At 37.1% G+C, this 25,688-nt stretch overlaps 2 protein-coding genes and 2 long non-coding RNA genes across 6 annotated transcripts; 3 read left to right on the forward strand and 1 right to left on the reverse strand.

The window, feature by feature from the left end:
• Positions 1–584: 584 nt before the first annotated feature.
• LOC106315999 (CDGSH iron-sulfur domain-containing protein NEET) lies at positions 585–1,651 on the forward strand. The gene is made up of 2 exons (XM_013753856.1): positions 585–894; positions 1,429–1,651. Exons 1-2 carry the CDS (start codon positions 671–673, stop codon positions 1,529–1,531), a joined length of 327 nt encoding a protein of 108 aa, XP_013609310.1. The 5' UTR covers positions 585–670; the 3' UTR covers positions 1,532–1,651.
• Positions 1,652–7,094: 5,443 nt separating this feature from the next.
• On the forward strand, positions 7,095–9,153 carry LOC106312873. The gene is made up of 3 exons (XM_013750553.1): positions 7,095–8,212; positions 8,339–8,487; positions 8,736–9,153. The coding sequence occupies exons 1-3, from the start codon at positions 7,352–7,354 to the stop codon at positions 8,983–8,985; spliced, it is 1,260 nt and encodes a 419-aa protein (XP_013606007.1). The 5' UTR covers positions 7,095–7,351; the 3' UTR covers positions 8,986–9,153.
• Positions 9,154–19,942: 10,789 nt separating this feature from the next.
• On the reverse strand, positions 19,943–20,830 carry LOC106316613. The gene is made up of 2 exons (XR_001264901.1): positions 20,595–20,830; positions 19,943–20,191 (listed from the first exon to the last, which is right to left on the reverse strand). It is a non-coding gene; the product is annotated as an uncharacterized LOC106316613 (long non-coding RNA).
• Positions 20,831–24,516: 3,686 nt separating this feature from the next.
• LOC106316946 lies at positions 24,517–25,648 on the forward strand. 3 transcript variants are annotated; one of them, XR_001265012.1, is made up of 4 exons: positions 24,517–24,647; positions 24,727–24,793; positions 24,869–25,077; positions 25,168–25,648. It is a non-coding gene; the product is annotated as an uncharacterized LOC106316946 (long non-coding RNA). The 3 variants fall into 3 exon arrangements; XR_001265013.1 differs by having other exon boundaries at positions 24,522–24,548; XR_001265011.1 differs by lacking the exon at positions 24,517–24,647 and having other exon boundaries at positions 24,657–24,793.
• The last annotated feature ends 40 nt before the right edge of the window (positions 25,649–25,688 follow it).

The following is a 25,688-nucleotide window of genomic DNA, read 5'->3' on the forward strand; positions in this document are numbered from 1 at the left end:
AATTCAAAAATCAATATTTATATCGAGCAATAACCGAAATGAAAAAAGTGACACAAAAATGAAAAAAATATTGAAGATAGATAGGATTGGCACGTGAACGTAAACTTCTCATAACCATAATTAACTTTTAAATTGCTAAATTATGATATAAAACCGAGCTGACATAGTTTCATTGTAACCAAATAGTAGGCCTGAGATTCTTCGGCCTGAAATTCTTCGGCCTGAACATAGATTCTTATGCGATAAGTGATTTTTTGACCCAAAATATTTTAAAAAATAGAATAATCTCATCAGTAAACAAATTATGTAATTAACAAAAAAGTTTTTAAAAAATTGTTTAAGGGCTAAAAATATTAATTCGATCAAGAACATAAATTTTATTTTTCTATGCTATAATTTTTAAATAATTTTCATATAAATTTACCATGCGCAAAGCAAATGTATTATTAGAATATTATAAATGCGATGTAATCTAATAAATGTAGCAAAGTTAGCTTTTACACCACACGTTTGATACAAACACTTCACGACGTCGTTTAGTAGAGAGAGCGTGACGGCCACAAGCTCTACGTCCTTTTACCTTTCACATATCTTTTTTCTTTCTTAATAAACAAATCTCTGTTTCTCTCTTCAGTAAAGCATTGCCACACAGAGAGACAGAGAGTTATCTATGGCTATCAGCATGAGCACGTTTGGCTTAGGGCTATGTTACACCGGGCAGCTTCCATTCAGGCGAGTCACCGGTGAAACGGGGAGGAAGCAGCAGAGAATGGCAGTGGTGAGAGCAGAAGGCGGAGGAGGAGGAATCAATCCGGAGATCAGAAAGAACGAGGAGAAGGTGGTGGACTCTGTCGTGGTAACCGAGCTTTCCAAAAACATAACTCCATATTGCAGGTTTCTCTTTTTTTTTTCCAAACCAAAATAAGAATACTTTGCTGCTTTTATGAATTTGAAGTTTGAACTATCTTTTATTAATATCACCATACAAGATTACATATTAGTATACTTTTTCGGTATATTTAAGTATACTAACAATCCATATCTTAAGTTAAGGCTACGTTCCTTTCAAATTGTGTTAATTTAAAATCATCATTATTAAATAAAACATTGACGACAAAATAAACAGAAAACATTATTAATATTTATAAATTTTAATCAAAATGGCTAAATATAAGATTTTCGTTTATAATATCAAAATTGTTTTAAAAGTTAAATTTTTGTGGGTCAATTTGAATATGAAATATATATATGTATATATATGTATGTATGCAAACATATAAACGTAAACCTATAAAAATGTAAACACAAACAATTAAAGGCTAAAGCTTTCTTTGGTAAGACTTTGCTAAATAGGTTTACGTGTATGATATTATATTTGTATTAATTTTATTATATTATATTTGTATTAATTAATTTAATGTATGGTAGGTGTTGGAGGTCGGGGACATTTCCTTTGTGTGATGGGAGTCATACGAAGCACAACAAAGCTAATGGAGATAACGTTGGCCCTCTCCTTCTTAAAAAGCAGTAGCTTTTGTTTCTTTCATTAATTAGGATCTCAAAAATTATCTTTGAAGTAATGTATTAAGGTGTACTTAGTCCAAATATTATCTATTCAGTTATTCAATCATGTGAAATTTCCTTTGAACAATATTTTTTTTTATATATCAAATAGTTTGGGTAGATCACTGTTATTAACTAGTTTCACATCTAGTGCCGGTTCGGAGTCCAGCGGTGCCTAAAGCACATTCAAAAAATGTTACCCCTTAGTTACAAATTTTTTGTTTTTGCATTTTTAACATTATTAAAATTTACATTTTTATAAGAAAGTACATAAATATCAATAATTTTTTTGCAAATTTTCTTTCAAAGTTATTCACAAATTTTGAATAACCAAGTGTTTTAACTAGTTCATGTTCTATTAATATTATAGACAATACGTTTAATAACTTATGAAACATATTCGAACGTAAATAATTTTGTTGAACTTTAGTTTTAAAAAACTAAACATTAAAGCGAGAGATATAACAATTCCAGCAACAGTCACTGAACAATGGAGAACATAGATAATTAAATATGGTCAATTTTGAATTAGTAGAATACAATAAATAATTGGAGAACATAGACTAGATTTTTATATATTTACTCTCTATATTTAATGTTCTATATACTAAAAATAAACAAAGATTCTATTAAAAGCAATCGTATTTGTTACCACTCATTCACTACAAAAAAACAAGTGTTTTCCTACTGCAAAATTAGTAGGAAATCAGTCGGTAAATCTAGTTTTACGACTGATTAGCGACTGATTCATGTCGTCGTAATAGTGCTCGTCGCTAAATTTATCTGTCGGTAATCAGTCGTTAAATACCGACTGATTTACGACCAATATATCAGTAGCTAAAGTGGTCGCTATTCAGGCGCTGATTTTAGCGACCGATTTGCGACTACTATTATAAACATATTTACAAAATATAAATAAAAAATATTTATGCATTTGGTTACTAATTAAAATCGGGTTATTAGTTGAAATGGTTGATTAATTTAAACCGGTTTGCAAAATTAAAATTTTACCGAATACATTTTTATTTATAAATTAAGATTGGTTTTCAATTACTGAACTTTCTAAACCGGTTTACATAACCACACCTAACCAGAACTTAAAAAAAAAACTAAGCCTAAATTAAAAAAGGGGAATTGGTCTGTATAGCCTTCAAACAAATTATAATTCATTAGATAACTAAAACCCCTAATTTTCACCTACTGATAATTATTTATTAAATAAATAATTTAATAAATTGTGGTTATCATTGTTCCACATCTCTTCTTCTTCTTCCTCTTCTCCTCCGATCTCTGTTTTTTTTCTCATACATACGAACACAAACCACTAGACGAAGAAAGAACATGGATATTGGGCTTGTGGAATTGAGTTTGGAGGAGAAGATGGCCCGATTTGTTTTTTTTTTTAGTTTTTTTTAATGTTGTTGATCTATATTTTTTTGGTTGTTATTTAAATTGTTATAGTATGTTGTATTGATATGGTATGGTGAAGAATAATTACTCTGAACTAGTGAATGCGTGTATCACCACCATGTCTGTAAAAAGGGGAAAATGTGAAGAAGATGAACTCGCCGACTATACTATATGTAGTGAAAGCAAATTATAGTATAGTACGATTCTTATATTTTTGTACAATTCGCAAGTACCAAACTAAAAAGTACGCTACGGTTGTTTTATTATTGTACCATCGATTGTTTGATAAATTCATTATTTATCAATTTCTTGTTTACAACTATATGTATTATACTATGTATTTTGTTCTATACTATTTGGGTTTAGAGTTTATACTTAAGTTTAGGGTTTAATGATTAAGATTTAGGGTTTAGTATTTGGAAGGTGGGGGTTGAGGTTTGGGTTTAGTGATATGTCCCATTCGACGATTAATAAAGAGTGTTCTTTTTTGCTCACCAATTTGTACTATACTATGTATTTTGTTCCATTCTATTTGGGTTTAGAGTCTATACTTGGGTTTAGGGTTTAGGGTTTAGTGATTAGGATTTAGAGTTTAGTATTTGGAAGGTGGGAGTTTAGGTTTGGGTTTAGTGATAGCATTTTTGGGTTTAGTATTCAAAAGTTAGGTCTGAGTTTAGCATTGAAGAGTTTTGTTTGGATTTAGTTTAATATTACATAATATTATATACTATTTTCATATTTTGATAATTGGGTTTAAAGTTTATATTTGGGTTTAGAGTTCAGTAATTAAGATTTAGGGTTTAGTATTTAGATGGAAATGTGATGTTTAAAGTTTAGGGTTTAGTATTTAGGAGTTGAGGTTTAGAGTAAAATTTAGTATTTACTAGACGTGAGTGGATTTTGAATCCTATTAATTTTAGTGATATAATATAGAGAAATCAGATATATATTTATGTGTTAAACAAAAGTGTGGTGTTGATTGTATTACGTGTGATAATTAATTGTGGGGTGTTAAAATATTGATGTCATTAGTTTCTCTCTATTACTGGCAACTTAAAAAAAAAATAAAAGAGGTAATAGCTGATAAACATAATTGTTATGGACTTTATTATGTCAAAATGTTCTGCACTTAATTTCAAATTTGGTCATTTGGCAAATGCACCCATTAAAAAAAAACTAGACCAAATCTTCTCTCAGCCGCCCATCGTGTTGTCTTCTCCATTATAGCCGGCGAGGTGAGCAGAGGCGAAACGCAGCGGCAACGTCGGAGAGCATAACCGGAGACGCAAAGGAGAGAAGCTCGGGATTTGCCACCGCCGTCGTCCTTTTCCTCTGTCTTCTTTGTTTCCGAGACTGAGGGAGAGAAGCTCGAGATTTGCCACCGTCATTTTCCTCCTCCTCCGCTGTCTTCTCCGTCTCCGGTTACGCTCTCTGCCTTCTCCGTCTCCGGTTACGCTCTCTGCCTTCTCCGTCTCCAGTCACGCTCTGTGAAACGCCTGTGGGTTCTTCTTGACAAGCGCCGGTGGGATCTTCTTGACAAGCGCCGGTGGGTTCTTCTCTGTCAAGCGACGGTGGGTTCTTCGCTGTCTAAACGCCGTGGGTTGAGAAGGGAGGAGACGCCATGGGTTGAGCAACGGAGAAGACGCCGTGGGTTGAGAAAGGGAGGAGACGCCGTGGGTTGAGCAGAGTGAAGTCTGACACACGAACAAAATATAGTGAAGCGAACGAGTTTTTTTTCGTCGTCTGACAATTATTAAAGAGAACAAGTTAGATGTGTCGTTCAAAACAAAACAAAAAACAAGTTGGTTGTTTCTTTGTGGTGGGTAGAAGAACAAAACAAAAGATAGAAGTTGAGATTAAATCTCCCCCATTTGATTAAACTTTAATCAATGGTTGTTATGAATCTGACACCATCCTTGCTATTTGATATCAACCAATGAAAAAAGATTAGTCTCAGACTATCAGATCCAAAACAAAGACCGTCAGATCCAAAACAATCAATGGTCAGAAAATATTATCCTAATTTTTAAAATATTGAGTAATAAGACAAAGGGAAACAAATCTTCATTTGTAATTATATTAAAATCAACATATGGTTATTAAAGATTAACCAATTAACTTAAAATTCAATATATTTCATTTAATATTGTTTATAAATCTGTAATTGTATTATTATACTAATTTTTTTATAACAATTAAGTTATACATTTACATTAACAAGCATTTGTGTTTAGATTTATGATTTGGAGTATTAGATTTAAGTTTGGTGTTTAAAGTTTGGAATTATATAGTATTTGGAAATTAGATTAAAATTTAAAATTTAATTTCAAAGATATTCCATTTTTAGTTTAAGTTTAGGATTAGATATTAGAGTATGAAATATTAGAGTTGGTTGTGTGAAGAATTAAATTTTAAGTTTAGTGTATATGGAGTATAAGGGTTTGGTGTATAGCATTTTGGGTTATAGATTTAAGATTTGAGATCACTTATTGAAAAAATAATTTTAAAGTTTAAGATTACTTTGTGGTATTTGGAGTATGTGGTTTAGTGTTTTATAATATAAGATTTATATTTAAATTTGAAATTCTAGATTTGCTATTTGTGATTTGGAGAATATGGTTTAGGTTTAGAGATTATAGTTTGGTGTATAGTATTTGGGTTATAAATCAAAGTTTTGATGTTAAACTTTATATTTAAGTTTTGGAGTTTAGGTTTTAAAATATTATAACTGGAGTTTATATTTATGATATAGGATTTTGAGAAATGTTTTTTAGGGTTTAGATTAATATTTAAAGTGTGAAAAGTTTATAGTCTAATTTAAGGTTTATATTTAAAATTTAGAGTTTAAAAATATTTTTAGGGTTTAGGGTATGAGATTTATGTTTAGGGTACCATTTTCCGACTAATTTCTGACTAATTTCCGACTAATTTTCGACCGATCTTGCGACTGATATATTCAATCGTAAATATTTGGTATACCTACCTCCAAAACAACATTCACGTGTTTTATACCGATTTTTAAAGACTGAAAAATGAATTTTTTTCTACCCACATATTCAGTCGGTAATCAGTCGCTAAATTAGCGACCGATTGCCGACTGTAATTTACCGACTATATATTAGCTACACTTTAATCGCTAATTTCTGACTAAACTGCGACGTTACTCCGTAGTCGTTACTTAACGACTGTTTAGCTACTGAGATTTTTTGGTGGCAAGTCAGTCGCAAATCAGTCGCTAATTAGTCGGTAAATTTAGCGACTGCAATTGTGGTCGGAAAAAACAGTCGGTAAATCCGTGTTTTCTTGGAGTGATTTACTTGCAATCATTATTAAAAGAAGACTTAATGAGATACAAAAGAAAGCAATCGAACTCTACATCTGTAGGAAAACAAGATAAGTTAACAGACCACCAGACCAAAGAGATGTTTCAAAATATGGTGCTCCCAAAATGTTAATAATATTTGGCGCCTAAAATCTAAGCTTTATGAGTTTTACCCCAAGGTAATCGCATCAACTATTTATATGCTCATAATAGAACTATTTAAATATGATAGTTTTGTTGTGAAACTAGTTGAATCAAAGGTAGCAAAAGGAAAAAATTGACAACAAATGTAGCAAATGTGTGAGGGAGAAAATTGTTTATAGCATATCAATGATATCGTATTCGTACACCAGTGAAACTAGTTAAACTCCCTGTTCGGGAACGCGCTGGATGCTAGTCGGGCGGTTGAGTTGGACCTAGCGCCTAGAGAGAAAATCGGAGAGTAATCAGGGCCTAGTTTTTTAATATTATTTTATAACAAATATAGATATATAAACAAAATATAGATATGAACATCAAAATACAGTTGTAAACAGTATAAAATGCCGTGGTTTTCAAACCGATTAATCGCTAAACCGACCGGTTATCTGGTTTGCCAATTAGTTAAGGCGATTTGGCCTTAGTCGCGGCATTTGCTTGCCGCCGAGTGCCTAGACGGCCGGTTACGCGGCTAGGCGCCCACGTTTTCGAACAGGGGTTAAACTATTATATGCTCACATGTACATGTATTGAAAATTTGAGGGAGGAAATGTTTGATATGCTCACTAATAGACCTATTTATTTATATTCTAGATAAAATATTAATCCCATTAGTCAAAGAAAAAACATATCACTTGCGATTTAAATCTCGAAACAAAGAACCGGGATTCATCCGGTTACTTTGCAAATCTCACCGGTTCCGCATCTCGGCGGCGTCCTCCCCTGGCTGACACGACTTCTTCATGTTTCTTCTTCTCCACTTTTCTCGAATCTTCTTCAAATCTCCCCAATAAAATCTTTAGTCTCCACCCATCTTCCTTGTTTCCCCTCTAACATCTTCAACCTCCGTTCTCAGCAATGTCATGGTACGGAAGAACCAAACTGGTGTTCGACTCCCTGCGACGGAACCTAAACCCAACTGGGAAGTTTTCTGGGTTCTCCTCAATCGCTTCCGGCGAAGTAGGGTTACGATCATGGACAAACACCAACAGGGTCGCTTACAATCCGTTTCTGAGTCAAGCCAAGAGAAGCTACTACGTTGATCGTTACCAAGTTCGTCACTTTAAGCCACGTGGACCCAGAAAGTGGCTCCAAAACCCTAGGGCTGTCTGGACGGTGGTGCTCGTCGGTTCCGGAGTTCTTATCACTCTCTACTTCGGGAACTTGGAGACTGTTCCTTACACAAAGCGAACACATTTCGTTCTCTTGTCCAAATCCATGGAGAAGCGTATTGGTGAATCCCAGTTTGAGCAGATTAAGAAAACTTACAAAGGGAAAGTCCTCCCTGCAATCCACCCTGAGAGCATTAGGGTTAGGTTGATAGCTAAAGATGTCATTGATGCTTTGCAGAGAGGTTTGAGTCACGAGCATGTGTGGAGTGATTTAGGGTATGGTTCGATGGATAGCACTGCGAGGGGTAGTGATAGGGGAGTGAAGGAGGTGGGTATGGCTTTGAGTGAAGATGGTGAAGAGACGTTGAGTGGGATGAGATGGTCGAAAGATGATCAGATTCTTGATGATAAATGGATTCAAGAAAGCAGGAAGAAAGATACCAAGGGAGAGAGTGCTCATCTTGAAGGGATTAATTGGGAGGTGATTGTGGTTAACGAGCCTATGGTTAACGCCTTTTGCTTGCCCGCTGGGAAGATTGTTGTCTTCACTGGTTTGCTTGATCATTTCAAGTCTGATGCTGAAGTTGCTACTGTCATCGGGCACGAGGTACATAACAGCCTCATCCTCTTGTTTGTCATACATAGGAACATTGATATTTCTAGACCAAATAAGTTTCTGGAACAAAAGCATGGTTTTTTCCTGATTGTTTTATTGTGGTGTATATCTGATTAGGTTGGTCATGCTGTGGCTAGACATGTAGCGGAGGGGATAACAAAGAACTTATGGTTCGCAATCCTTCAACTGGTTCTGTATCAGTTTGTCATGCCTGATCTTGTGAACACAATGTCTGCCCTTTTCTTGAGGCTTCCTTTCTCCAGAAAGTACATTCTCTTCCTTTCTCTCTTGTTGTCTCTTTTCCATCCTTTGCTTTTAGTACAATAACTCACAAGATAAACTTAGGAAAGTTTAGCCTTTGAGGGGATTTTGGGTTCAGTTTTGCAAATGATTCGATAAATTTTGTTTAATCATCCTGTGAACCATTAGGAGAAATGAAGAAGAGAAGGAACGATATGTGTATGTGTTTGATCAAGTAAAAAAAGTTCTGATGTGTGTGTTTGGTTAATGGCAGGATGGAGATTGAGGCCGATTACATTGGTTTGCTATTGCTTGCATCTGCGGGCTACGACCCACGAATAGCTCCCAAAGTGTATGAGAAGCTGGGGAAGCTCGGGGGAGATGTGGCACTTGGGGAATATTTATCGACACATCCTTCGGGAAAGAAGAGATCACAGCTTCTGGCTCAGGCCAATGTGATGGAAGAAGCACTTATGATCTATAGAGAAGTCCAATCGGGTCGTGGCATTGAAGGCTTTCTGTAGTCTTCTAGGCCATTCATCTCGCCTGAGTCTCTTTGTACTTTTCACCTTCCCTTTTATTATGTTTTAAAAGGAAGAATATGTAGTTGGCTTGCATCAATTGCACTTTTTTCTTTTGATCGTTAATTGTATTATAACATCTATCTAGGCCCAATATATTATTGCCAAGTGCTTGACATTTGTAATGGTTAAATGAAGAGACCATATTAAAATGTCGGATGCAAAATAATCAGTATTCTTCATATAATATAGTTAACAGAAGGTTGAACAAATGTTTTACTACACTCGTCTATCAAATTTCGCAGAGGGTACCAAATTCAAGCAAAATATGGGAGTGGCGTGAAGAGCTTGCGACTCTCCAGTTATTATGGTTATACAGGTAGCATTTTTTAAAAGATAAAAAGATATCATCAGGCAGATTTATGTTCAAAAATAGATTAACGAACGTTCGACATGAAGTTCAGTAATCTAGTCGGAGATCAATCGAATTTTTTTTTAACTTTTAATCGACATGTAAGACGCAATATTTCACTTGGAAAATGTTCTTTCTTTAACAAAAAAATATTTCACTTGGAAATGTCGGTAGTTTAGTTTGGTGCTCAATCTGCAATATTTTGAGTCCTATAACTATAACTTAGAGCCGGTGGGTTTTTTCATTAACAATATTTTTTTTGTCATCTCTCAAATAATTAAAAACATTAAACAAAAATTATGATGTAAGAACATAACTTAAAATATTTATTAACTAAATGTTTTAGCCGAACATGCAAGCATAATATTATTATGAATTTTTTTTTTTTGTCAGCAACAAAAACAGACTTAAACTGACTCTGCAAACCAAAATGGTAGCTCCACATCCATATGGACGATAAACGACGGTTGCTTCCTTGCACTGCGTGCTAGGCTGTCCGCCTTAGATATTTGTGCCCGTGGTATATTGATGATTTCTGAGTTCTGTAAGCTCCTCTTCAAGATCTTTATGTCTTCCAAATAACTTGCAAAGGTTGGTCATTCTTCTGGTTCCGAAACCATCTTCATCAACTGAGAACAATTCGTTGCAAATGTAACCGTAAACTGCCTAAGATTCCGCATACATTCCATTGCCAAATCAAAGCCTCGATCTCCGAGTGTAAGGGCGACTGGGCTGCTCTTGTATTCCTCGCTCCCACTAAACCATCAAAATCTTCCAGAGTGCTATACCATCTTTGTCCGGAAAATGGTTCTTTGGTTTTCCATGACCCATCTGTGAAACACCGTTTACTTGGGATAGCTTGTACCATTGGTTCCACCGGCAAGAAAGAATGGTCGAGTGTGTGTATAAGTAAGTTTTGTGCCTCAGCCCAAAGTGATGACTCTGTTTCAGCTAACTTAAGAGTATCCTTATGATCAATATCCAAATTCCTAAAAACTTTATTATTTCGTCCTTTCTAAATATACCATAAGATCCATGCAAATTGATGATCTTCCAATTCCGGAGAAACCATCCAAAATAAATGATCCATGTTCGTAAAGAGAGATTGGGGGGCAAATATTTCTGGGTTTAATGGAATGCTAGAGAGCGCCCAAACCTGAACCGCCGGTGGACATTCAAAGAACACATGATTAATAGATTCCTCAGGGTCTCCACATCTTCCCAAATCGTATCTCCTTGTATACCTCGCGCTCGTAAATTTTTTTTGATCGCAATACATCATGTGACCAATTGCCATAAAAATATTTCATTTTAGGTGGACAATAAACTTTTCAGCAGTGAGCCTTCAATGGATTGACTGAAGGACCATATTCTGGTAACGTTCTCTCTCCATCCGGATACACTCGTTCTAATTGGTATCATGATTTAATCGTGTGTCTTCCAGTATTAGTAAAATGCCATCTATCTCGATCTGATGACGAAAACCGGCTGAGTGGAATACTTTCAATTAATTCCACATCTTGAGGATCCACCAAAGTTCGAATTACCTGTAAATTCCATGTTCTTGATTCTACATTGATGAGAGAATTCACTGTAAGGTCCGGGTAAAGGTTATGTTGAATTTTATTTGTTGGTCTCGGGCGAGTGGATGAGAGCCAAAGGTCATTGATCATGATCCCACCCTTTTGATTAGTCCTTTGCTGACCAGAAATCTAGTCGAAACAATACTACGCCAGCCGTATGACGACGAGTACAATCTAATTGGTTCCAGGGGTGATTATTATGAATACTTATTAGTTTATGTTTTATTAATAAAAAAACAAGCATGATAAGTTATTATTTATGTTTTCAAAAATTTTAAATCAAACATCAAATTATTTATATATAAAAAAATTCCATTAAAATATATATATATATATGTTTATTATTGTGTTAAAATTTAAAAACACTTACATATTAGAAATATTTTAGAAAATATATTTATACAAATGTTTTTATTTGATTAATATTTAATTATAAATTGTTTTATATCTTAATTTTTTAACTTCTATAATAGAAAATATTATCTCAAGATAACAACATAATATATGAAAATTATTAATATTTAATTATAAATTGTTTTATATCTTAATTCTTAACTTTTATAATAGAAAATATTATTTCAAGATAACAACATAATATATAAGAATTATTTTATTTTTAAAAAAATTATATTATTAATATAAATTTGTTTTTAGTTATCTATCTATACTATTATTTGAGAAGTGAATTTGCTTACTTGTCATCTTATCCATGATTTTAGTTAATTTGTTTACTTTTCATCTTTTCCATGATTTTAGCATAAGTCATTGTCATTAGTTTAATTAATATTATTATTTAAAATTATATCTATATATATATATATATTTGAATATTACTATATATATTATTATTTTTAAATATATATTTTAATATATCATTATCATGATATTTAGGACATTTAATTAATAAATAGATGTTAAAAATTGATATTAACAATATCTACCAATAATATCATCATTATTTTATCTCATATTTAGTTTATGATTTTATTGACTAATATTATAGCCAGTTTCTCTAATTTGTATTTGGAAATATTGATCAAATACAAAGTATTATAAAATTTATATATTAATTATACTAATATATTTGAATTAATCAGTTTTTTTTGTTTATTTGGTACGATCGCTTAATGTACTGAAATATATCCATATACTGCGGTTTCTTAAAAATATTATCCATTTTGTTTATTCGGTACTACCAAATTCATACTATTTCTGTATTTCGGTTTGGTTTGGTTCTAAATGGTTTGGTTTTACCGGATTGAATACTCTTACACTATTGTTATTTTGTTGATGTTTTATAGTTGTGATTTTTATAATCCTTTCAGTGCCATATGATTTCTTTTCTCTCCAAATACAATATGTATTTAATTTCAAATACAAATTTCTTAATTTAATTATTACTAGATAAAATATTTCGATCCAAAATATACATCACATAAATAAAACTATGAAGCAAAAGAATATAATTTAATACACTGATTACCAATATGAATATTGAAGTTTTATAATTTATAATATTAATTTTAAAATTGTATCTAATTTAATTAATATTTTTATTAAAATAAAAATTATAACTAAAAATTGTTAGGTTATTAGATATATTAATCCACACAAGGTGTGAGACATCAACTACTATATAAAAATTCATTAAGGATATCATTGAATTTAACCCGGTCTAATTTTTAATGTGAGAACTCTGTTGCGAAAAATCACTTCGCAAATAACACGCAAATAACAGTATAGATATTTATATATTATTATATAATTTATTGTTAATGAGAAACCCACTTAGAATCCAAAATCGAAGTTTTTATAAGAGTTACACTATTGATATCTTGATAAAGGTTTAGAACTTAAGTTAGATTCGAAGGAACTGATAACCAGCAAATTTCCATAACAAACATGTACTTTTATATTAAAATTTTATCAAAAAATTACAATTCTTTTGATTAGCTTTACACAATTTTCTTATATTTTATCAAGACAAAAACTATGACTATCTAATTTTCATTTCCCCTTTACTTTCTGACCTTGAGTAGTTAGTATTCCCTCCAATGAAAAGTCCTCTTATTGCTTTCCCGAGGTAAACTGCTAACCTTAATAAACTCTTTTATATTATTTGACCCAAAAATAAATAAATAAATAAATAAAGATAAATTATCTAATATTCATTGGACAAAGAAGTTCATTCTGTTTAAGGTTTATTTGTGGGATAATCATATAAAAATTAGATTTTTAGTAAGACGGTGGAAAGAGATAGGAAGAGAAAAGAAGAAACAGGGTGGGTGGGGTTGTGGTTATTTAGTGAATTATAATTTTTTGATGGTTATTTTGCCTAATTTCCTTTATGTTTACTTGACGCAGATTCCAAATATTCTCTTGTGCATCTTCTTTCATATCTTTTAAATATTATTACTAGGTGGACGGACTCGCACAATGTGCTGACATAAATATAAATTTTAAAAATTATGGTTATATTTCTATAATCTATATTCTTTTATATATACATAACATATATTATGTTTATGTAATTATGAAAAATGCTTCATTAACTGATTATACATGTAAAGCAAAAAGATGGATATTACATATGCATATGTATTTGTATATCTATCATTTTATATGCTCACTTTTAAACGGTGAATATAAACACGGTCATAGTTAATGTTCAAAAAAGATAAGAATTGTTAATCTAAATTGACTTAGTAAAAGAAATTACTAAATCAATTTTTATATATGTGTATTTATAAATTATTGAAAAATTAACCTAATACATTTGAAAGGTTTGATATTTGATATCTCTATAAAGTTTTATATACTAAATCACAAGTTACTTAACAAATCAAAATTTGACACGTCGCATATGTTTTACAAAAACACATAAACAATCTAATGAAAAATATATCATCTCTAATTTCTAGTAACTCTAACCTAAATTTTATCATAATATCTCATCTTACTTTCTCCTATATGATTTTTTTATCTATTAATTTACTCTATATTTTTTTTCACCATCTTCTCCAATATCAAATATTGATGCTTATCAACAAAAATGTGTGGATCCTAAAATCCATACTAAGTACTTGAAAGTGTTTGTTTGTAAATTAGGAAAGAAGAACTTGTAGGCAATAATATCTATAAAATACAACAATGTAATCAAACTCAAGTTGACGAAAATAGATTTGTATATTGATGTTAACGGGTTTACAAGTGTTTGTGAATTAGAATAATACTAATCTAATGAAGAACAAGATATAAAACGAGGTCAAAATGTAAAAGGAACTAGAGCTCAAGGTAGATATGTGTGTGTGTGTACGGGTATGAATGTGTCTCTCCTCTCGTTCTCCTCCTCTTTTATACTTGCTCACCTTGTTAGAATCCTCCGACATCTTCTCTTCTTCTTGTTCACCAATTCCAGCAATCTCAGAGGCTTGATTGTTTCCGCGGATCTCAGGAGCATGATTCGTTTGACCAAGTCTTATCCTCTTTTTTGCGACTTCGATGGCTATCGACCTCTCAGTTTGAACTTCTATCATCTTCGATATCTTTATATGTCGCGCGCCACCCAAAATGGGTTTGGGATCAGGATCCAACAATTGTCCCACAGTCCTTAGATAGATTCGCAGCGCATTTAAGGACGAAATCTTCCTCCTACTCTAGCGCAAGGATAATTACGTTGTGATACACCCATATATCTCTCATATATAGGATTTGAGAGAGAACAGAATACTTTATTGAATGATCATCGTACAATATATATAGGTACATGACAAAGGAATATACTTAGTATATACTAAGAATATATACAAAAGAGATAATCCTAGATTTGAGGTTATCGTATAAGTCAAGTATATCCAATACGCTCCCTCAAGACGGACGGCGATTTACAAGTCCGATCTTGATAAACAAAGACTCAAACCGACGACGAGGTAGTGGTTTGGTCAGGGCATCCGCCAACTGATCAGCAGAGCAGACATGTGTAACTCGTAGGTTCTTGGCCTGAACTTGATTGCGAACAAAATGATAGTCAAGAGCCAAGTGCTTCATGCGAGTGTGAAAGACATGATTTTATGCAAGATATGTGGCACCAATATTATCGCAAAAGACTGTTGGAGTAGCAGGAATGGGTACACCAATCTCAAGAAGGAGGGAGGAGACCCAACAAACTTCCGCAGCAGTGTTTGTAACAGACCGATACTCGGCCTCAGTGGATGATCTGGAGACACTCGTTTGCTTCTTAGCAGACCAAGAAATGGAATGCTGTCCAAGAAAGAAAACATAAGCTCCGATAGAGGTGTAGTCATCACGGTTTCCAGCCCAATCAGCGTCAGAAAACGCATGGAGAGACAGTGAGTTGGGACGCTTGAAAAAGAGACCAGTGGTAATGGTGCCAGCAAGGTAGGGAAGAACTCGTTTTGCTGCTTACCAATGTGTTGTTGTGGGTTTATGCATGAACTGCGAGAGATTGCTTACAGCGAATGATATATCTGGTCTAGTGAGAGAGAGATATTGAAGTCCACCAATCACTGTTCGATACTCATTTCCATCCGGTTATAGTTTTCCATCGTTGAGAGTTAAGGACAAAGTGTAGCACATCGGCGTGGCAGTAGGCTTTGCTCCAGTCATGCGAGTGCAATGGAGAAGATCAGAAATGTACTTCCTTTGTGATAGAACAACGCCAGCAGTGGAGCGCATGACTTCAATGCCAAGAAAGTAAGAAAGATCTCCAAGGTCTTTGAGTGCAAAGCGTTTCGCGAGAAGATCAATTAAAGACTTAACTGCAGTTATTGAGCTCCCCATGATGATTATGTCATCGACATACACAAGCAAATACTTGATAACCGACTTGTCCTTGAAGAAGAAGAGAGAGGCATCAGCAAGAGAGTTGCGAAATTCAGACTGTAAGAGAAACCGTTTGAGCTCATTATACCAGGAGCGCGGAGCTTGCTTGAGGCCATAGATTGGTTTCTTGAGCTTACAGACAAAGTTGGGACGATCTTTGTCGACAAAACCTAGAGGCTGCTGCATATAGACATCCTCATCAAGAGTTCCTTGAAGAAAGGCATTGTTGATGTCAAGTTGTCGAAGTGGCCAATCCCAAGTAGTGGCAACACTGATAATGATACAAATCGTTGGAGCTTTCACAACGGGGCTGAACGTTTCATGGAAGTCAATGCCGGGTCGTTGAGTGTAGCCTTTAGCAACCAAGCGAGATTTGTGTTTGTCAACAGTTCCATCTGGTAAGAACTTGGTTTGGAAGAGCCATCTGCAGCCGACAACATTTTGTTCAGTCGAAGGTGGGACTAGCTCAAATGTATCAGTGCATATGAAGCTGTTAAACTCCGCACTGACTGAGTCACGCCATAGTGGGTTAGATAGCGCCTGAGAAATTGTGTGAGGGTCAAGACTCGCAAGCACCAGATGAGCTGAGTACATGTACTTTGGATTCGTTTTGATGATTTGATTCTTTGCGCGAGTAACCATTTGATGGTTATTGACTGGTTCACTATTTGGTGATGACGTAGAGAGCTCAGAGGAGGCCAATGTTGTTGATGATGATGTGTTTTGAGCCGTTGTTGTTGTTGGAGTGATTGTTGTTGGAGGCACTGCACACTGGTCCATTGTGACTGATGTTGTGTTCGTTGGCAAAGGGTCTGAACACGGGAGCACAACTGGTGTAGGAGGAGCTGTGAGTGACATGCAATCAGTTTCTAGTGGAGTCACTGTCGGAACCCAAGAGGGTTCAGACTCGTCCTGGTGAGCAGAAGGTGACGGTGAAAGCGGAAAAGGAAAATTATTTTCACAAAATTCAACATGCCGTGATATGTAGAGACGAGATGTTGGTAAATGAAGACATAGATATGCAGACTCAGTTAGAGAATACCCGAGAAAAACAAAAGGGAGCGAGCGAGGGTCGAGTTTATGAGATGTGTAAGGAAGAAGCCACATGTAGCATAAGCAACCAAACACTCGGAGTTTTGAGTAGTGCGGTTCCATCTTAAATAATTGTGAGTATGGTGACGCCATGGAGAGTGTTTTAGTTGGCACGCGATTGATAAGATAAGTTTCTGTGGCAAATGCATATGTCCAGTAGCTGGGAGGCATTGAGGCGTGTGTGAGAAGGGCAAGCCCAGTCTCTACTATGTGACGGTGACGTCTCTCAGACATATCGTTGTGTTCTAGTGTATGTGGTGGAGTTGTAAGATGTGAGATGCCGTGTGTAGCAAGGAATGAGGCTAGAGCAATGTATTCACCACCGTTGTCAGTATAGAGTGTGCGGATGCGTTGGTTGAATTGATTTTCCACGAGAGACTTAAACCGAGTGAAGGTTGATGCTACCTGTGACTTTAGTTTAAGAGGGAAAAACCACATGTAACGAGTGAAATGGTCAACAATAAGTAGATAATACTTGTAACCATCGACACTAAGAACTGGTGAGATCCAAACATCAGAGAATAACACTTATAAAGGGTGAGTTGAAGAGATTGTTGTTGTAGAAAATGGAAGTTTGTGACTCTTATTCAGTAAGCAAGAATTGCAAGGAGTAGACTCCAATGCATAACATAAAGTAGAAGATAAAAACGACGAAGTTATTGTTTTAAGAATTGGGAAAGCCGGGTGTCCAAGGCGATGATGCCAATGGGACAAAGAAGATTTTGAAACAGAAAAATCTCCTAGAGATGATGAATAAGGCCACTCATAGCTACCATCCTTAACCAGTCCTTTCAGAAGGGGCGCTCCCGTGTCCAGATCCTTCACCTGAAACATAGAGGGCACAAAAGTTTGATTATCATTGCAGAATTGATACACCGAGATCAGGTTCTTGTGAATTGACGGTACACATAAGACATTGTTGAATGTATAATTGCGATTAGGAGTGTGAGAGTGAAAAGAACCCGTATGTGTTATTGGAAGAGCAGCACCATTTCCAACGACAATGGAGTCATTTCCCGTGTAGGGATTGTGAAGCGAGAGGTTGTGAAAGTCCGATGTCACATGATTCGTTGCGCCACTATCCATGAGCCACCCTTCGGTGTTTGTTGTGTTGAGAGCCACTTGATTGGCACTGGGACGCCACTGTTGTTCTGAAGACGTGGAGTTTTGAGTTGGCACAACACGAAACAGGGGACATCGTTGAGCAATGTGGCCCTGAACACCACATGCTTGACACTTTCCAAGATAAGGACGAGACTGACGGGTATAGTTGCGGTTTTGTTGTTGTTGACCTTGCATGGGTTGTTGCTGCTGATGTTGTTGAGGAGTTTGATTGCGCCAGTTGTTGTTGTTGTTGTTGTTGTTGCCTTTGGAGCGAGATGCCTGATTAGCCGTGATTGGGAAGGCTGGAGATGACGGTTGAGCACATAAGATCATTGCCTCACGGTTCACCAGTTTCTCATGAAGTTCAGTGAACGAGATGAGATTGTCACGACCATTAGTAGCATCTATTTCCGGTTTGTACTCCTCCGGAAATCCAGCAAGAACTTGTTCAATGAGATCTTCAGGATCCATCGGTTTTCCGAGTAGTGCACCTAGAACCGCACTGTAGAGTAGACGATCTTGTCTTCTCCACGAGACAAAGGCTGGATTAGGCTCTGCGACACCATTTGTTTCAGTAGTTGCCGTAGGGATGGCATCGGGTGCAACAAGGAAGCTGTGAAGCTCATGACCTTCGAGTAAAGCATGGATCTGCTTACTCCACATGAGATAGTTGGTGTTGGTGAGTTTGGGGATGTTACCCATATTCACCGAGAGAAGTGAGTTGTGAGGGTCACTTGAGTTGTAGACCGCGGTGCGTTCAGCAGTGGCGGCGCCTGAGTTTTGCGAAGATTCACTCGACATGTTTTGTTAACGAGGGAGTCGAAAAACTCAAAAAGAAAAGAGAGATCTTAAAGATCAAAGCTGTGATACCATATAGGATTTGAGAGAGAACATAATACTTTATTGAATGATCATCGTACAATATATATAGGTACATGACAGAGGAATATACTTAGCATATACTAAGAATATATACAAAAGAGATAATCCTAGATTTGAGTTATCGTATAAGTCAAGTATATCCAATATCATATACTATCCATTCACACATTCGAGTATAATTCTTGTTAGCAATATTTTCGAGATCTTTAGAATCTTGGCTAAATTTGAATGCATAGCTCCTTGTCTGTTATATCCTTCTTTATTTTTTGTAATACCTCATGAGCTATGTCTATTAGGAGAAGACCGAGCTTCTGTGATTCTGGTAGGAACCATGAAAGAGGCGGTACAGAAGGATCAAAAGATCCGTTCCGGCGATGTTAGTGACGCTATAACTGAGGTTATGAGAGAGGAAACTCCTCTTCCTTCTGATTCACGTGCCACATGCGGATGTGTGAATGTTATCAGCCGCAAACAGGCTTCCCCGAACAAGGCCGTTGGCAAGAAGCATGCGAGTCCGGCAAGTTTCGATGAGCAAAAGCGTCTTCCAAAAAGGCTAGGACTGAAGGCTCCAGCCAGCGTTAGAGTTCGTCGAGTGAGGTTGCTGGGACTAAACCCTTTCATTGACGGTTTACTTATAGAGATGTTAAAACGGGCTACCCGAGCCCGTTTAAGCCATGCCCGTTTAAAGCCCTACCCGTTCAGAGCCCGTTAACTGTATGCCCGTTTAAAGCCCTGCCTGTTAAAACCCGTTTAACTGTGACCCGTTTACAATTGTGATGCCCGTTTAAACTCGTGAGCCCATTTAACTTTTTTTTTTTTTCTAATTACAGTTAGTTAATTTTTGATGACATTAAACCTTTTTTTTTTTGTAATGATGTTGTCTTTAATTATTTCTTTTATTTTATTGTTTCTTTTTTTCTAAATGCAGTTTTAATTATTTCTTTTATTATATTGTTTTTTTTTGTAATGATGTTGTCTTTAATTATTTCTTTTATTTTATTGTTTCTTTTTTTCTAAATGCAGTTGTACAAACTTCTTAAAACCCTATTTTTAAATCCAGTTTTAATTATTTCACATGCTCAAAAACCTGATTTAAAATCTGCAAGTACATAAAATCTGAAACTTAGAAAGTGAAATACAACAAACCATTGAGAATCTGAAAGCACATAAAGCTTGTGTCTGAATTTTTTTAAAACAACTGCAAACCATTTAGAAACAAGACATAAACCAACTCCATCCTCCTCTCTTAGTCTTCAGACAAACGATCCCTACTCCATCTACATGGAGCTTTGATCTGCAAAGAAAAAATTAAGGGTTTTAACACAAAACAATTATATGTAGCCGACCAAATAAAGTGAGAACTAAAGTGATACAAAATAATTAATCATATAAGACAGTGAAGACATGTGCATAACTGATTATCAATGTTCATTCAGACAAGGCATACACTATCATAACACAGCCAAGACAACTGCATAACTGATTATCAATGTTCCAAGAGCGACTAAACTTATACAAATGGTTCATTCAGACAAGGCATACACTATCATAAGACAGCCAAGACAACTGCATAACTGATTATCAATCACTATCATAAGACAGCCAAGACAACACGAGCACAAATGCTCTCAGTAAATCAAATCCCAACCCCAATGAAAGTTCATTATCATACAGATAGATAAAGAAAGAGACTTCACCGGAGTTCCAGATCGTGGAGAGGTGATATGAGTAGAGTCAAGATCGTGTGAAGAAAACAAAGTGAAGAACGGCAACGAAGAGACCCACAATATTGTTTCTCAAGTTCGATTGAGAATCATATGTTTCTGAATTCTGAGTTTCATCGACAGATAGCTTAGAAGTGAAGAACGGCAACGAGATTCGTGAGATCAAAAGGAACCCTCAGACAATGCGACGCCGTTTCGTAAACTTTGAAAAGAAAAAAATGGCACCCTTTTATTTCGCGGGTAAACCCGTTTAACAAACACCCTTAACGGGCCGACTGTAAGGCCCCGACCCGGTTTCCCTTAACGCCGGTACGTCCTTAGTTCGCTTACCTCGACCAAACTGGCCCTATCCGAATTTATTCTCTTAACTTAGGATTATTATTCTAATTTTCCTCTATGAGGATCAGTTCAGTACACAGGGTTCGCTAAGTCTAATCCAGCAACCTAGCAATCTACTAGTAATCGCAGCTTAGTAAACATGTACCTTACTGCCCCGGTGCTTTGTTATCTGATAATCCATCCATACACTCCTTCATTGTTGTCTTCCTGCTTCCCATCCGTCTTACCCGGCCAGCTCGATCAGATACTTAACCGAATCCCCTTGTTCCTTAGTCACTCAGCCAACCATCCCCACGTGACCCAAGTAAACAAAGAGATACGGCTTGGTCTCCAACCAGCCATCCAGAACAGACAGTACGCCAGCCTTGCTAGCGCCTCAGAACCAGTCCCTGATCACACTCGGATCAGTCAGTACACGGTTGGCTCCACAGCCCTCAATCTAGTCAGTTCTCCTCACGGCCATCCTGCCCTCAAACCATCCGGTTCCAGTATCACGCTCCTTTAACCCGTGCCCATCAGTACACTATCTAATCCCGTAGAAGTCTTGGTTCAGTCAACACCAAACCATCAAGATTCGGCCTGTACCATAGCCGGTACAGAACGTTAAGACTCGATCCGTGCCCTAACCACCTCAGACAACCCTTTCCGTCTGATCCGCATCATCAGTACAGACGCCTCCCATCAGAAACCATCAAGCAGTCCGCAGAACCCGCCGAATCAGTCACGTCAGGACTCGCCGGCCATCAGGAACAATCCGCACGATCAAGCCATCGCTCTCCGGTACCATCTCTCGATATCCAAGTCGATCCATTCGTGTAGGGATCAGAACCAGTCGCATCAGAACAAGAGGGACCCGCGTCCACACCAACGGAGGCTTGGAACGGCCGTCTGGCCGAGTATCCCTGTTCGGGTCCGTATGTCTCTCTCTCTGTTCCTCTCGCTCTGTTCTTCTCCTCCAGTGTCATCAGTACGATCTGATCAACGTTCTGATCAGACAGAGTCGCAGTGAACAGACAGACCTGCGGTCTCTAACTGAGACTCCGATCGGCCCTCCGGCCAAAGCTCTCCTCTCCTTTCTGTGTTTTCTGTCTTCCTCCCAGGAACCCGTGTTCCCTCTCTCATCCGCGAAATCAGAATGAAAAGGAAGTTCTGGACGGTTTCTCCTCTTCCCAACCGTCCCTAACTGCTCCCGCGCTCAGTAACCGTCCTGGCAGTTTATTTCTCCCAGAACCGTGTCCCCAAACCCCCTGCCTTCTGATCCGCGGGATTTTAATTAAAAGGAAGTTTGGGCGGTTACTTCTCGGCCTTAACCGCCCATAACCGTTTTACTCAATTGCTCCCGCACTTAATCCCATCAGTAACTGCTCTCGGGTGGTTTCTTATCAGTCTGTAACCGTCCTTGACGGTTTTCCGGTAACTCCCGGCAGTTCCAACTGCTCTATAACCGCCTTAGCAGTTCCAGAACTCAACTGTCCGTAAACCGTCCCAATCAGTTAAGCAGTCCAGTAACCACCCGGAACCGTCTTGTAACTGTTCCGGTAACTACTTAGTAACCGTTCCAGCCATTTTCCTTGGCTAATCAGTTCATGTTCAGCTCAGTATACGTTCCTGTCAGATCATATACCAGTCAGTCCACACATTGACTAACTGATCTCAGATGACAAGTCCAGCTGCCTTGTCTGAATCCGTCCAGCTTAGTCCGACAAGCTCATCTGCTATGTTCGGACAAACATTATCCTCTTAACCGGACCAGTACTATCCAGATGACATGTCCAACATGCCTGTCCCGTCTAATCAGCCCGACCTTGGACTGATCCAGTTCAGACTGCGGGATGGGGATGTTACACCGACCCTGTGTGCACCCGGGATGGGGATGTTACAAGTCTCCCCCACTTGTAATGAACTCGTCCTCGAGTTCAGCAGTCAATAGAACTTTGTTCTATCCAATCAGAACAGTCTCCCCCACTTGGAATGAATCCCAACACACGGCACTAATGCCTTAACTCAATGCTCGGGTTTTTGGTCACTCGACCATTACTGTGCCCGAAACTTCCTGATCACAATCACGCTTGTCTGTGTTCCAGACTTCGTGATCACAATCACGCTTGGAGTCCATTCCAACAGACTCGATTCAATACACCAACTCACTAAGCATAGTAGTCCTTACTTCCGAGCAATCTCTTGGTGTTTGGACACACACTTTGGCGAGAACGCTAGACTCCCAACAGTGCTGACCAGTTTACCTCAATTCTCGAAGTGTTAACTCACTATGTTAGTTAATTTTTCCAGCTTAAACCTTACCCGATCGCAGTCACTTATTGACTCAGTTTTAGTCCTTCCGGAACTCGGTTCCAACCAGTCTCAGTCCAATCCTGACTTGACTGTTTGATTCTCGCACTCCAGTGTTCCTTAGCATGGCCTAACTCCGAGTACTAGGAACTTAATCTCTTCTTGATCCTTACAGTTGTTTCCCTCGGATCACTCCCTGATCCTAACCAGTCCTCGACCCCTTATGATCGACATCAGTTTTTCTCAGATCTTTACTGTCTTTATTGACACCTCCGGATCATTCTTGATCCTTACAGACGTTTCTTACCAGATCCTACACTTGATCCCTTGCACAGTTTTCCTTTCGGACCCTCAGTCCTTCCCGGTTCACAATTTCAAAATGGCAAACTCATCTAGTTCCCATTGACTCAGTCACGGTTATGTCTTGGAAACTCAGCAGTTCCCAACGACATCAGTTCATACAATACGTACCTAACAGACAGACGTCCTACAGACATGTGATGGCAAACTCTCACCAGTTCCCATCCATGCTTTCATCGCGATCGGAAACCCACAGTAGTGAACTCCATGAGTTCCAGTGACAGTACAGTTATGTCTTGGAAGGTACATCTCCCACAGACATCAGATTGGGTTTCCGCAGACTACAGTACAGACACGCGATGGCGAACTAGTCTAATTCCCACCGACGCAACAACAGTTACATCTTGGCAACTCTCCGGTTCCTACTGACGTCAGGACAGAACGCGCGATGATAGACAGTCACGTCTTGGAAACTCCTGGTTTCCATAGACGGCAGAACAGACAGTATCATCAATGCTGACACTAAGGTTTCAGTATTCCCACTTGTCCATTTAATCAGACACTTAGTCTGGTCCAGCATTATCATTCCAAGTCATCGAGCAGCCATCTTGCGATCCAGCTAAGTCTTAATGAGCATCCCAGCCATAAGCACTCAGACTGATCTAGACTCTCACATGAAAAGAATCGATAATCTAAACTCAATAGTTCCAGCAACAATAAAAGCCATCAAAAATCCAGCAAGCCTTAGCAAGCATCACAGCCCCTAAGTACGTTGTCAGATTTAGACGCTCCTGGTAGGAACCGATCATTTACTACTTTTGAAACTCTGACCACAACTCATTATCTATAGCATCTTGTACCTCCGAGTAGTTTCTTGATCACCTAACAAGTCTTTGGAAAGTACACCTGACTTCCAATCTCTTGTTCCAATAACCTCAACTCTCGGACCGCACAAACCTACCGTTAGAGGGTCAGAAGTCAGCCAGTGGAAGAAATCAGGTTTGCTCTTTGGCTTCTTATTTATACATTGCTTGCCGGCAAGAGGACAAGACAAGATCCATTACGAGTACCAAACAATTTTGGTTTATTTGTATATATGTATGTCAGACTCTTAGTCACTGTCTTCTTTTCTTTTTTAACTCATGCCACTTTTACAAAATAATAAATAGTCAAACAGTTGGCAGTTGGAGCTTGAAACCGGACAATCTGTTGAAATGGGAACCATCCACGCCGGAGATTTTATGGTGAGTTCTTCTTAAATCAAGTGCTTTTGGCTTCTTATTTGTGGTTTTAACTTCCCTGGTTGGAAACGGTGAAAGCGGCTCAAGAGTCTGTGCAGAAGTTAAAGGAGTTCAATATAAGGTTACATCATTAACCACTACTGTCTTATCGTTTTTTATGTTTTTGTCGATTTTATGATTATTCGTACGTGGAGCTTTTAACCCTTTGTTTGCAAGACGAGTCACATACCTATTGCAGCAGAAGTTATAAACAACACAGCTCTCTGATTAGAAGAAGCCTCTCCGAGGTCTGTTCTATACACATTTTTTATACTTTAATGTTATAGCATCAAATATTCACTTAAAACAAACAATCTCTGATATTGAACTCCTTGCAGGTGTATTGGTGGCAACTGGACTAGCAGAAGAAACTATAAGAAACTCTTACATAGATATCTCCCCTCACTTTTCCAAGATCAAACCAGCAGATGAAAAATTTTGAACCCTGGCCAGAATGTCTTTTTTTTTTTGGACAAACCCTGGCCAGAATGTCTAATATAGCTTTTGCCAGTGCTTTTTGAAAATCTCTTTTGTGTTGCATTGGGGATGAACAATTGTCACCTTAACTATGAATCTATGAGATTGGGGGGTATTTCCAACAGCAGGTGAGGGATTTAGTATTCCTAAACTTCTCCCCAGAAGGAGTGGCACTTTCATTTGTTTAGAGTCTTTCTATGCCAAGCGAATATATCAGTGGTAACTTGAGTTGCCGAAGAAATTATAGTAAACTCTTACGAAGATCTCTACTCTCACCCTCGAAGTAGTCCTATGCAATTATATCTGGTTTCCAAGAGTTTATTTCTTTAGAATTGTATTAAGTAATCGCACTTCTACATATATGCTGTGAAAAATATTACAA

Source organism: Brassica oleracea, chromosome C9, assembly GCF_000695525.1.
Source record: "Brassica oleracea var. oleracea cultivar TO1000 chromosome C9, BOL, whole genome shotgun sequence".
NCBI classification, from domain to species: Eukaryota; Viridiplantae; Streptophyta; class Magnoliopsida; order Brassicales; family Brassicaceae; genus Brassica; species Brassica oleracea.